Source organism: Antechinus flavipes, chromosome 4 (genome assembly GCF_016432865.1).
Source record: "Antechinus flavipes isolate AdamAnt ecotype Samford, QLD, Australia chromosome 4, AdamAnt_v2, whole genome shotgun sequence".
In the NCBI taxonomy this organism is placed as follows: Eukaryota; Metazoa; Chordata; class Mammalia; order Dasyuromorphia; family Dasyuridae; genus Antechinus; species Antechinus flavipes.
Window position 1 is genome coordinate 176,607,717 of NC_067401.1, and position 12,424 is coordinate 176,620,140.

Genomic DNA, 12,424 nt, shown 5'->3' on the forward strand with positions numbered 1-12,424 from the left:
CATATATTTATATGCAAAATCCATTACTTTAATGCTGTACTTTGTTCTGCTTTTTCCTATTGATGGGAACTGGCTTCCTGTTTTTTTCCATCACAGAAGGTCTTATTGACATTTTTTTTTCTACATTTGGATCTTTTTCCTTTGAGGTATAGGCCCACAGTGATATCTCTCAATCAAAGAGTATGCATTAGTGGACACCTAGATTGTGCAGTGGATAGAAGTCAGGAGAACCTGAATTCAAATCCAACTTCAGACACAATGCTTCTTAGCTGTATGGCCCTGCGCAAGTCACTTAATATTGGTTTGTCTCTTTTTCCTCAACTACAAAATGAGAATGACAACACTATTTCTTCATAGAATTGTTATGAGGATCAAATGAAATAGCATTTGTAAGGTTCTTATTATAGTTGCTGGCACATAATAGCTGCTACAATGTTTATTCCTGTCTTTTCCTTTTATATGGTTTTTGATAGCTTGGATTTCTCCCTTAGAAAACTTCCTGTTTGATCATTTGACCATTTGAAGAATGGATTTTATTGTATTTTTGAATTGGTTCAATAATTCAAATCTCTCTTTGTGGAAATAAGACCTTTATTAGAGATACATAATACAAAGATTCTCCTGTTACCTGCTTCCCTTATAATTTTATATTCATGGTCTTATTAATTCTAGAATTTTCTATTTTATTTTCTGTGATCCTATCTGTCCTTTGGTCATGAATTCTTTTACTATCCTCAGGTCTGAAAGGTAATTGCTCTCCTAAATTTGTTGATGATGTTACTTTTTATGTCAAAGTCTTGTGCCCATAAGTGGTAATCTTTTTGCTAATACTCAATCATGGGTAGTTCAGTTGATGTTATCAAATGTGCCATGAAGTGATCTTTCTTTCTAGTCACACAGTAGAACCAATGAAAGAGCATAAGTAGGTTGACATTTTATCAACAACGATTTTCATTAAATCAATGGAGTTAGATTTTTCAGGAAATAATGATGATTATAATTTTTTTTTTTAACAGTAGCTGATACCAAATTCTGTGGGAACTTGTTACTTCAGTTAAGCAAATAAATGTTTAGTATGTTGCATATACTTTGAATTCAGTTATTTTTTTGTATACTTTGTCTCCAAAGGTAGAGGATGCTTTTTGTTTTTTTTTTTTAATCTTTCTGTCTACCAGATAACAAACATTAGTTTGCCTAACTGAGAAATCTGGGCTACCAAAAACCACATCAGAGGAAAAGAGGATATGAATAAGCATTTATATAGCACCTACTACGGGCCACATAGGTCGTAAGTGTTTGAGACCACATTTCTACTTAGGTTTTTTCTGACATCAGGGCTGGCATTTTATCCACTAAGACTTTTGAAGCACCCTCTATTTGTATGCTCCTATCTTATTTTTGAAAAAGCTGTCTATTCCTGTGGAAGAGGGAGGAATTTATGACCAAAGAAGAACTAGAGATCACTATTGACCACAAAATAGAAAATTTTGATTATATCAAATTGAAAAGTTTTTGTGCAAACAAAACAAATGCAGACAAGATTAGAAGGGAAACAATAAACTGGGAAAACATTTTTACGATCAAAGGTTCTGATAAAGGCCTCATTTCCAAAATATATAGAGAATTGACTCTATAAGAAATCAAACCATTCTCCAATTGATAAATGGTCAAAGGATATGAATAGACAATTCTCAGATGAAGAAATTGAAACTATTTATAGACATATGAAAATATGCTCCAAATCATTATTAATCAGAGAAATGCAAATTAAGACAACTCTGAGATACCACTACACACCTGTCAGATTGGCTAGAGTGATGGGGAAAGATAATGTGGAATGTTGGAGGGGATGTGGGAAAACAGGGATACTGATACATTGTTGGTGGAATTGTAAACACATCCAGCCATTTTCGAGAGCAATTTGGAACTATGCTCAAAAAGTTATCAAACTGTGCATACCCTTTGATCCAGCAGTGTTTCTACTGGGCTTATACCCCAAAGAGATACTAAAGAAGGGAAAGGGACCTGTATGTGCCAAAATGTTTGTGGCAGCCCTGTTTGTAGTGGCTAGAAGCTGGAAAATGAATGGATGCCCATCAATTGGAGAATGGTTGAGTAAATTGTGGTATATGAATGTTATGGAATATTATTGTTCTGTAAGGAATGACCAGCAGGATGAATACAGAGAGGACTGGTGAGACTTACATGAACTGATGCTAAGTGAAATGAGCAGAACCAGGAGATCATTATATACCTCAACAATGATACTGTTTGAGAATGTATTCTGATGGAAGTGGATTTCTTTGATAAAGAGAGCTAATTCTGTTTCAATTGATCAAAGATGGGCAGAAGCAGCTATACCCAAAGAAAGAACACTGGGAGATGAATATAAACTGCTTTCATTTTTGTTTTTCTTCCCGGATTATTTATACCTTCTGAATTCAATTCTCTCTCTGCAACAAGAAAACTGTTCGGTTCTGCATACATATATTGTATCCAGGATATACTGTAACCTATTCAACATGTAAAGGATTGCTTGCCATCTGGGGGAGGGAGTGGAGTGAGGGAGGGGAAAAATCGGAACAGAAGTGAATGCAAGGGATAATGTTGTAAAAAATTACCCTGGCATGAGTTCTATCAATAAAAAGTTATTAAAAAAAAAAGAAAGAAAGAAAGAAAAAGCTGTCTGTTATCATTGCTTCAGCTTTCTCTCCTCTCAACCTCTTCTAAACTTTGTGTTTTATGCAAAGTCATCAATAATTTCTTAAATGCCAAATCTGATGACCCTTTCTCAGTCCTCATTCCTTTGATACCCTCTGATAATAAAATCGTTCTTACATTTAACTTTTACTTTTTAAATAGTAATTTATTTTTTCCAATTACATGTAAAGATTTTTTATTAATATTTTCAGTTATAAATTTTTTTCTATTCCCTCTCCCCCAAGATGGCAGACCATCTGATATAGGTTATAGATGTACAGTCATGTAAAACATTTCTATGTTAGTCGTGTCATAAAGGAAGAAACAGAGCAATATTTAGTTTTTTTCTTTTTTCTTTTTTGCTGAGGCAATTGGGGTTAAGTGATTTGCCCAAGGTCACACAGCTAGGAAGTGTTAAGTGTCTAAGACCAGATTTGAACTCAGATCCTCCTGACTTCAGGGCTGGTGGAAAGTAGTAGTTTCAGTGTGCATTCAGACTCCTAACAGTTCTTTCTCTGAGTGCGGATAGCATTTTCCATTGAGGTTTTTGGAATTGTCTTGGTCATTGTATTATTGAGAAGAGCTGTCAATCATAGTTGATCTGCTAATACTGGGTACAATATTAACTGTTACTTCTAAAAAAGGCAATTGATATATAATTTTAGTTTTTTTTTTTTTAGAGACATTTCATGACAGAATTTTTAAAACTGTTTGTATTTTCCAAATTATCATGTACCTTGCTCTTTTAAAACTGATTTGGTAAATTCTTAAAATACTACATGAAGAAGTAGTCATCAAGCCAAACTCATCAAGCAATTCAGTTACAAAAACCAGTTGTTCTGATAGTTATCTCCAAAATGATTTTTGACATTTTTAGTCCTTTGAACTGTTATTAGATGTAGTAAAAGTCTACAGAATGACCTACCAAAAGTCTGTCTGATAATGAAGTCATTCTTATTGCTGAAGTTTGAATTTACAATTAAGTAGCTCCTCAAAGCACTATTCTTGTCTTTTTTTCTGATGAAAAGTAATTTTTTTTTTGTTTTTCCTAATACATGCAAAGATAGTTTTCAGTATTTACCTTTGCAAAACCTTGTGTTCCAAATTTTTGCTCTTCTCTTTCCCTCTCCCCTTAGATAGCAAGCAATGCAATATAAATTTAACATGTGTAATTCCTAATCATATTCCCATGTTGTGTAAAAAAAATCAAAAGGGGAAACAAAGAAAATAAAAGAAAAAACAAGCAAACAAACAGTAGTAGCAAAAAGATAAAATACTATGTTTTGATCCACATTTCAGTCTCTGTAGACATCTCTGGTTAGGGATAGCTCTTTACATTACAACTCCATTGGAATTGCCTTGAATCACCTCATTGTTGAAAAAAGCTAAGTCCATTAGAATTAGGTGGATACAAATCCCCTGATCTACGATCAAAGAACATTGCGTTTTATGGCCGGTATTTAGAATGAAACAAAAGCCATTTAGCAGTTGTCTTATCTTATACTTGAATTTGATCTCCATGGCTTCCTCATGGTATGCTGGTCCATTTAGCCATCATCAACTCTTCTCCACACTTTGTGTGGAGAAATTTTTTTGATCTGGTTTGATGATGTGATACTAGTTGTTTTACTAATTTGAAAATGTTGAGTACCAGGTTGAGGTTTTGCAATTGCTAGATAAATAGTAGTAATAGTGTTACATAATGATCTGTTGACCATTGGCAACTATATTTGAATAAATATACTGATTCTACTCTCTTGACTGTCCAACTAACACATTATAACACACTAGGCTGTTTTGTCCTCCAGTATCTCCTGAAATTTGTCCATGACATTTCCATCTTGTTCTCTGGTGTCCCCTTTTCCCTTCCATCCATCTTTCCAAAATCAGGATGTTTTCCAATGAATCCTGTCTTCTCATTATGTGTCCAAAGAATTTCACTTACACCTTCAGTATTTGCCTTTCCAATGAGTACTTTGAATTAATTTCTGCAAGCATTGACTGATTTGAATTCCTTGCTGTCCAAGGGACTCTCAAAATCTTCCCCAGCACCACAATTCAAAAATGTCATTTCTGCAGTTCTCAGCTTTTCTTATAGTCCAGATCTTACAGCTGTACATTGCTCTTAGAAAAACCATATCTTTGACCACATGGACCTTTGTTGGCAAGGTGATGTTTCTGCTTTTTAGCATGTTATCCAGCTTTGCCATAACTTTTTTTTTTAATTAAAGCTTTTTATTTTTCAAAACATATGCGTGGACAATTCTTCAACATTAGCTCTTGCAAAACCTTGTGTTCCAATGTTCCCTCGCTTTCCCCATGCCCTTCCCTAAATGGAAAGTAGTCCAATATATGGTAAACTTGGTAGAAATATATGTTAAGTCTAAAGTATGCATACAATTATTGTGCTGCACAAGAAAAATCAATCAAACCAGTAAAAAAAATAATTAAGCAAAATAAAATGTGAGCAAGCAACAACAAAAAGAGTGAAAATGCTATGTTATAAACCACTTTCAGTTCCCACAGTCCTCTCTCTGGGTGTAGATGGCTCTCTTCATCACTGAACAATTTGAATTGGTTTGAATCATTTCATTGTTGAAGAGAGCCATGTCCATCAGAATTTATCATTGTATAATCTTGTTGCAGTGTACAATGATCTTCTGGTTCTGCTCACTTCAGTTACCATCAGTTCATCGGTCTCTCCAGGCCTCTCTGAAATCATCCTGCTGGACATTTCTTACAGAACAATAATATTCCATAACATTCATATACCATAATTGATTCAGCCATTCTCCAGTTGATGGGCATCTATTCAGTTTCTAGTTTCTTTTTGCCATAATTTTTCTTCCAAAAAGCAAATATTTTTAAATTTTATGGCTGTAGCTGTTGTCTTCAGTGATCTTTGAGTCAAAGACTATAAAATCTGACATTTCTTTCCCTTTATTTGCCAGGAAATGATTGACCAGTTTTCATTGTCTTAATTTTATATCAGCACAGACAGAAATCTGGAAAAATTCCTTAAAAGTGAAAAAAGTTCAGACTAATCTCCATCACAGAAAGATGAGATGAAAGATTGTGACAATTAACTTATGACAAAAGCATATTGCAGGTGATAGGCTTAATTGAATATTTTAGGGAACATGTTATACTTGCTATGACTAATTAATAACTTGATATAAAAGGAAATAATATTGTTAAGGATAGCAGAGTTTAATGTGAATCATTAGATCTATCCATGGTTAGTTGTTAGATAGATAAATACTAAATATTTATGTTATGTTTTTTTTTTTTATATTTATGTTTTGTTAAGAAAAAATCTATATACAATGAAAACAATCTCAGTATCTGGGCCCAGGAAGTCTGCATTTTATATAAAAAGATTTGACATGAGTTTTTCAAGCCGATTTTCTTTTGGGGGAAAATTCAGCAGTGTATCATTTAGTTAAAATTTACGCTTTTCCAAAAAAAGTTTTAATGCTAAATTTAGTTCTTATCCCTTTAAATTGGCATGTTCTTTATCCAAAATATGTAAAGCTTTATTTTAAAAAATTTTTTTGAAGACAAAAATTTTTCAAATAATTCATAATACTTAAACAGACCTGCACTCTTAACATTCTATATCTTCTCTCCAGTGGTGATGATCAAAACCCACTGATGAAAGTCCACTTTGTTTGACATTTTCCTTCCATTAATTCATCTCAGTGTATCCACCCAAGACACCAGGAAATTGCTCAAGTTATTCACCTCCTATTCCTCACTCTTACTGTGTGTCCATACTGTCTTCTTTTTTGATCATGCATATCCCTGATCCTTTACTCCATTTTTTCAGTTATTTTTTAAAGTATGTGTATATTGTGTGTAGTAGGCCTGCTTGTGCCTACTATATATATTTTTGTGGCCCTAGACTTGAGCTGAAGGAGGAAGAAAAGACAAGTAGAAGTAGTAGTAGGAGTATTGCCACAAAAAGAAGGATAAACATTTGAGAATGCTATATCAGGACTGAAGAAATCAAGTTGAGTTTGTCTGTCAAGATACCAATGGCATGATAAGTCAGTAGATTAGGGGAGCTTATAGAGCTCTATAGAAGTCTTGGAGACACCAAAGAATTTTCCCTTTAGAAAGTATGGAGAACATAGAGAAATTTTTCCATGACCTACATAGAATGTGCGGTGTTTTTTGTTGTTGTTGTTTTTGCCAAGGCATTATGCTTAAAGTTCAGACTTATGTCCCTCATAAAATGGAAAAGTAAGTAGAATTGAAGGACTATTTTGCTATAATTTTCTATTTTAAAGTGGAAAAAAGGGATTCAGTATAAAAACAAAAGAAAAAGAACCTAGATAGGTAAAAAATAATACTTATTTAGGAGTTTGGAGAATGGAAGAATATTACATAAAGGAAAAAGAGAGCAAAGATGGTTAATAGATAAAACTAAATGACAAGAGCTCCTGTCCCCATCCCCCCCAAACAAAAGGAAGTAAGTTAGTTGAACTCTTTGGAAAAGAAACAGCTGCTTGTCCTCTAAGGAATGATGGTCTGAATCTATAGGTTTTATAAGGTCAGATCATCTACTAAAAAATCATGGAATAAGAAATAAGGATGGTTGTTGTCTCCTTACTATCTCCTATGGAGATACTAATAATAATAAAGAAATCTTCTTTATTTCTGATGATGTGTCTAGGATTAGACAAAACCTTTCTGGCACTATCTTGACCTGGTGACTTATGTTTACTTGAAGTAATTCACATGAATGAAGTTAATAGTGCCAGATGGAATTTTATGACATTTTGGGAAAGAAAATGAGCAAAAGTAACATTTTCATTCTTGATGCTGATTGTTAGCTGATTCAAAAAAGTAAAATGGAAAGCTTGTTATGAAATTCCTATCTTGAGAATAGGAATTGATTTTTCTTCTGTCACTTAAAAATATAAAAATCATAGGCTCCCCAGCCAAGGCTGCAATACAACTAGCAAGGCTGCTAAAAAGGTATTTGCCTAAAGTCTTATAAATCTAATCAAAATGGCTTTAACCCCCCCCCCCCAAAAAAAAAAAAAAAAGAATTGGGAATGCTGCTTGTACATTTCTACCAGTATGTATTTCAAAGAGAGTAACTATAATGTTGAGAAAAGAATAGCAATATAATTGCCTACTCTTCTTGGACAACAAAATCCAAGAAAGGAGCCAGCAAAAATGTCTTTATATCTGATCAGTATACATTTAAAAAAAAAAAAAAAGAAAGAAATATGAACTTAATGCAGAGAAATAAATTTCACCTCACAGTTATCATTGAGACTTAATAGAAATGAGACACTTGACTAGAACATGGCTTTGGATTATATCTTTGGAAGGTAGTACACTATGCCAGAAAAAGTAGATCTAGAGAATAAAATAAAACTGAGAAACAATTGAAAAGTTTGTCGGTAGAGCAAGATAGAGTAGTAATGTTGATGTCAATTAAGTAGACAAATTTATTATAGAATAATATTGTAAAGCAGAGCTACTAATAAAAAAAAATTGACACTTTGCTTAAGTAATAGTTTCATTCTTTAGAAGATGAGAAATCTTTTCAGGACCTGATTCTCAGGAGGATCTAGTTACTAATTTGGCAAGGACACAAGCCTTAGTGGGAAGTAATCACTCCCATCTTTGAATTTGTAATAAAGGAGAGGAAAGCTATCCTTTTATTTTAGGAAAGGAGATTTCAAAGAGTTCCGAGAAAGAATAGGTAAACTCTCATGTTCAAAAATACTTTAGGGAAGTAAACCCAGGAGGGATTCGACTTTTCTTCAGAATGAAATCCTGAAACAATTTTGATTATTAGGAAAAATTTGAGTTATTTAAAGACACTATAAATAACTTAAATGAAAAAAAAAATTATCCATCACTCCAGAAAAAAAAAGAAAAGAAAGACTCTATAAAAAATATAAGTAAAATAGCTAATGGAGAATGAATACACAAGTGGAATGGTTCTGTAAATATAATGTTAGGAACACTACTCTAGATGCCATCCTGGGAACATTTTTCTTCATATACTTTCATTATGTGGCCTCACTAACGGTTGATTGTAATTGGCTCTGTGCCCATGACTTCCAGATTTTCGTAACCTGCCACAGAATCTCTCCTGAGTTATAATTTTGGGTTACCTGCTATGGAACATTTTGAAGTTCTGTGACTATGAGGCCAGTTCTTTTTTCACTATGCCACACTGCCCTTAGGATAATCTTTTGGAGAGTATGTGTGTGTGTGTGTTGTGTGTGTGTGTATGTGTACACATGTATGTACTTAAACATATTCTAGTAGTCTCACTGGGGTCTCTCCATATCCTGTACACATCCCAGCAGTGTGGCTATACTGTCCTACTTTGTTCTTCTCATACATCCATTCATTTTCTGTTTTCTTCACTGACTGCCCCTTCTCTTAAGCCTACATTATACTCATTTTTGTAGACAAGATGGAAAGGCTTAAGTATATTTGCAAGTATTTGTGAACTGATTGAATGACCAGATACAGCATATATGCTATGCATATAAAGCTCATTTAGTAATGGAATAATGCAGGGATCCTCAAACTTTTTAAATAGGAGGCCAGTTCACTGTCCCTCAGACTTTTGGAGGGCAGGACTGTAGTAAAAACAAAAACTTTGTTTTGTGGGTCTTTAAATAAAGAAACTTCATAGCTCTGGGTGAGGGGGATAAATGTCCTCAGTTGCCGCATCTGGCCTGCAGGCCGTAGTTTGAGGACCCTGGTATAATGTGTCCTGAAACTTGTATTTAACATTTTTGTCAGTGACTGGAAGAAAGACATAGGTCACCTCTCTTACCATCATGCCATGCTGCCTCTGAAAGTGGTTTCTCTGTTATTGAAGTAGGAAGAAATTTAGTTTGTAATATAGGCTCATTAGCCATGAAATACAAGGTAAAATTTCAGAATCACAGAATCTCTGAGCTCAAAGGAATGGTTTGGATTATACCTGGAAGCCAGCAGACCTGTCTCATTCAAGTTCTGATTCATGTTGGCTGTGTGTTCCTGGGCAAGTACTCAAGACTTGAAGTTTCATAGAAGTTGCCAACCTTTATTAGTAGAGGACCTTTCTCATTGAGAGTTACTTAGACTAATAAAATCCTAGTCCAAACCCTACCTCAAATTAGGTTGAAAGACTATAGAAAGAAAAAAGACAAAATACTTTTTTGGAGGGTGAGAGAGAGATTAATAACAAATAATAAATTAGTTTAATCCTTCTAGAAAGTGGAGTTTGTTCTTCAAAGTTATTTCTGAAGTAATTTTGCTCTATAGATTTTCTGTTCTTTTGAATCATTGATAAAAACTAAAAACTTTCAAAGTGTCTTGCTTTGTTTCTTCCTCCACATTTCACATATGCAGTTTTTGAGTGTTGATGTTTGAATTTCTGTGTGTAAAGCCTCCATAAGCCTTTGTTGTAATTTTTGAATTTTTTTGTGGGTTCCAGGTGCTAGAAGGTATGTATGGTCATTGGGGAGCTAGTTAATAAAAATGTGCTGTACTTACTGATTTACTTTATTTTTTTTTTTGACCTTTCAAGCTTAAAACTTTCAATTCAAGTACTTACTAATAATAAGTCAAATAGTCATTACATTAGAATGTGACTCAAGAGCAATACTTTTAAAGTTATAAGTCCAAAGAACATAAAAGTAGGGATCAAAAAAGAAAGACTTCAGTAAGGTAAAAACATTCTTAAAACTTTTTTTTTCTTTGCTGAAGTAATTGGGGTTAAGTGACTTGCCCAGGGTCACACAGTTAGGAAACATTCAGTGTCGAGATTAGAATTGAACTCAAGTTCTCTTGACTTCAGAGCTGATGCTCTATCCACTGCACCACTTAGCTGCCCCAACATTCTTAAAACTTTGAAGAAAAAAGGAAACTTTTTCATTAATTAAGTACTGGATTAGTGTATCCTTGTTTTTGATATATTATTCTACTGACTTGGTAAAGGAGGATGTTTTTGTGCATATAATTACATTATTTTTCATGAATTTTTTCTTTCTACCAATACATAGTTGCATTGTTCACTTTTTTTAAATTGTATTTACCCTTGATTTCTAAGTTGGAATTTTCTAGTCAGCTTTTTTTTCCCTTAATGAGAATTTGCAGTGATAGAGTTCTTTCCTGTTGCTTATTTTTTGCCTGCCACTTGCTCACTTTCTATATGTATTCTCTTCATTAATTGATGAAAAAGAAATATAACACTTTAATAAAGTAAATGATAGTTGTTTGGTAAGGCCAGTTGGTTCTGCATATTCTTGGGAATTTTGTGCATTCTTATTGGCATTAAATGGAACCTCCAGGATTATATAGCAGGGTAATAATGCTCTTCAAGGAAGATTTTCCATCTCCTGAGATTCTGCAGATCAGAAAATCCTTGTAGGTATTTGATGATTTAGCTTTGTTAAATTAGAAAATAACTTTGTAATTGAAGTGCAAACTAGCTTGCAGAATTAATTTTATTAGAAGCAGAAATAGAATTTTGTGTGCTTGGGTAGAGGAGACATGACAGTTAACAGCAAGTAAATATAAATATAGGTCTTTTAAAATTTATTCACATTTTTAAAAACTGGAGGTCAGAATGTTCTAGTAGTTTTTGAGAAACCCAATCCTTCCCACACATTTATTCAGTGCTACCAAAAAGAAAAAGTTAAAACTTATTTAAAATGTGGAAAAATTGCTTCCCAATATTTTAACAGAGAGAGACTGAGAACACACAGCATTGAATCATCAGGAAAACTGAAGATCTCCCCCGAACAGCACTGGGATTTCACTGCAGAGGACTTGAAAGACCTTGGAGAAATTGGACGAGGAGCTTATGGTTCTGTCAACAAAATGGTCCACAAACCAAGTGGGCAAATAATGGCAGTTAAAGTAGGTGATGCCCATAATTACTTTTGGTACTTTAATCCATTAGCTGGTGAAATTTGATGGGGCAATAATGCTGTTTCTGTTGTAGTTATAGTCTAAGGGAAGGATATATTTATTGTGAATATAGTTCCTAACAAACTGTTTATTTCAAAGGTGTTTTGCAATATTTTGACTCAGATGAGCTTATATATGACAGGTGCCTTGTCACATTTGCTTGCATGTGTAAATGTTTATGTATGATGCAACTTTGGTTGGATTTCTTAATATGTGTCAAACTTAAGGTATTACCACTTATGATGGGTGGGTATTGACCATGATAGTGACTTCTTGAGAGAAGACTAGCACTGCACTGAACCAAACTAAGGGCTACAAAAGAATGAAAGGGACAGATTAGGCAGGGCAAGAGTTAACAGCAGAAATGGTGTCTTTGGAACCAAATTTATCTTGCTACTAATAAATTAAGCCTTAAACTGTCCTTGCTGACTAGATTTTACTTCCTGAAGGCTACCCTGTTACTTGGCCTTTAGAGTCATATCAATATGTGTAGTTGATGTTCATGTCACATTTTACATAGTTTGAGAGTGATATACCATCTGTTTCTCCCCACTATCCCCAATGCCCACAAATAATGATAAAGCTCCTTTCTGGCCAAAAATAAACATTTTTTTGTTGATAGAGTTCTTAAAAATACTTGGTGAGTTTCATATAAACTTTTAGTTGAGTGGTAATCTTCTCCTTTTTAAGAAATTAGAGAATTTAATTAGGAAAACTCTTCCCCCCACAAACAAGCAAAAATGAGGTAATTATTGTGCAAAATATAGTAAAATATTTAAATGAG

General features: G+C 33.7%; 1 protein-coding gene across 4 annotated transcripts in view; it reads left to right on the plus strand.

The window, feature by feature from the left end:
- The window catches only part of MAP2K4 (mitogen-activated protein kinase kinase 4), a 273,432-nt gene that overhangs the window by 114,255 nt on the left and 146,753 nt on the right, over window positions 1-12,424 (plus strand). For all 4 annotated transcript variants that reach the window (XR_007953396.1, XR_007953397.1, XM_051995559.1 and 1 more), the window contains one exon: window positions 11,415-11,589. Coding sequence is in view for 2 of the 4 variants with exons in the window: in XM_051995559.1 (XP_051851519.1) it covers window positions 11,415-11,589 (175 nt within the window). In the remaining 2 variants the exon portion in view is untranslated. The remainder of the gene's footprint in view (window positions 1-11,414; window positions 11,590-12,424) is intronic.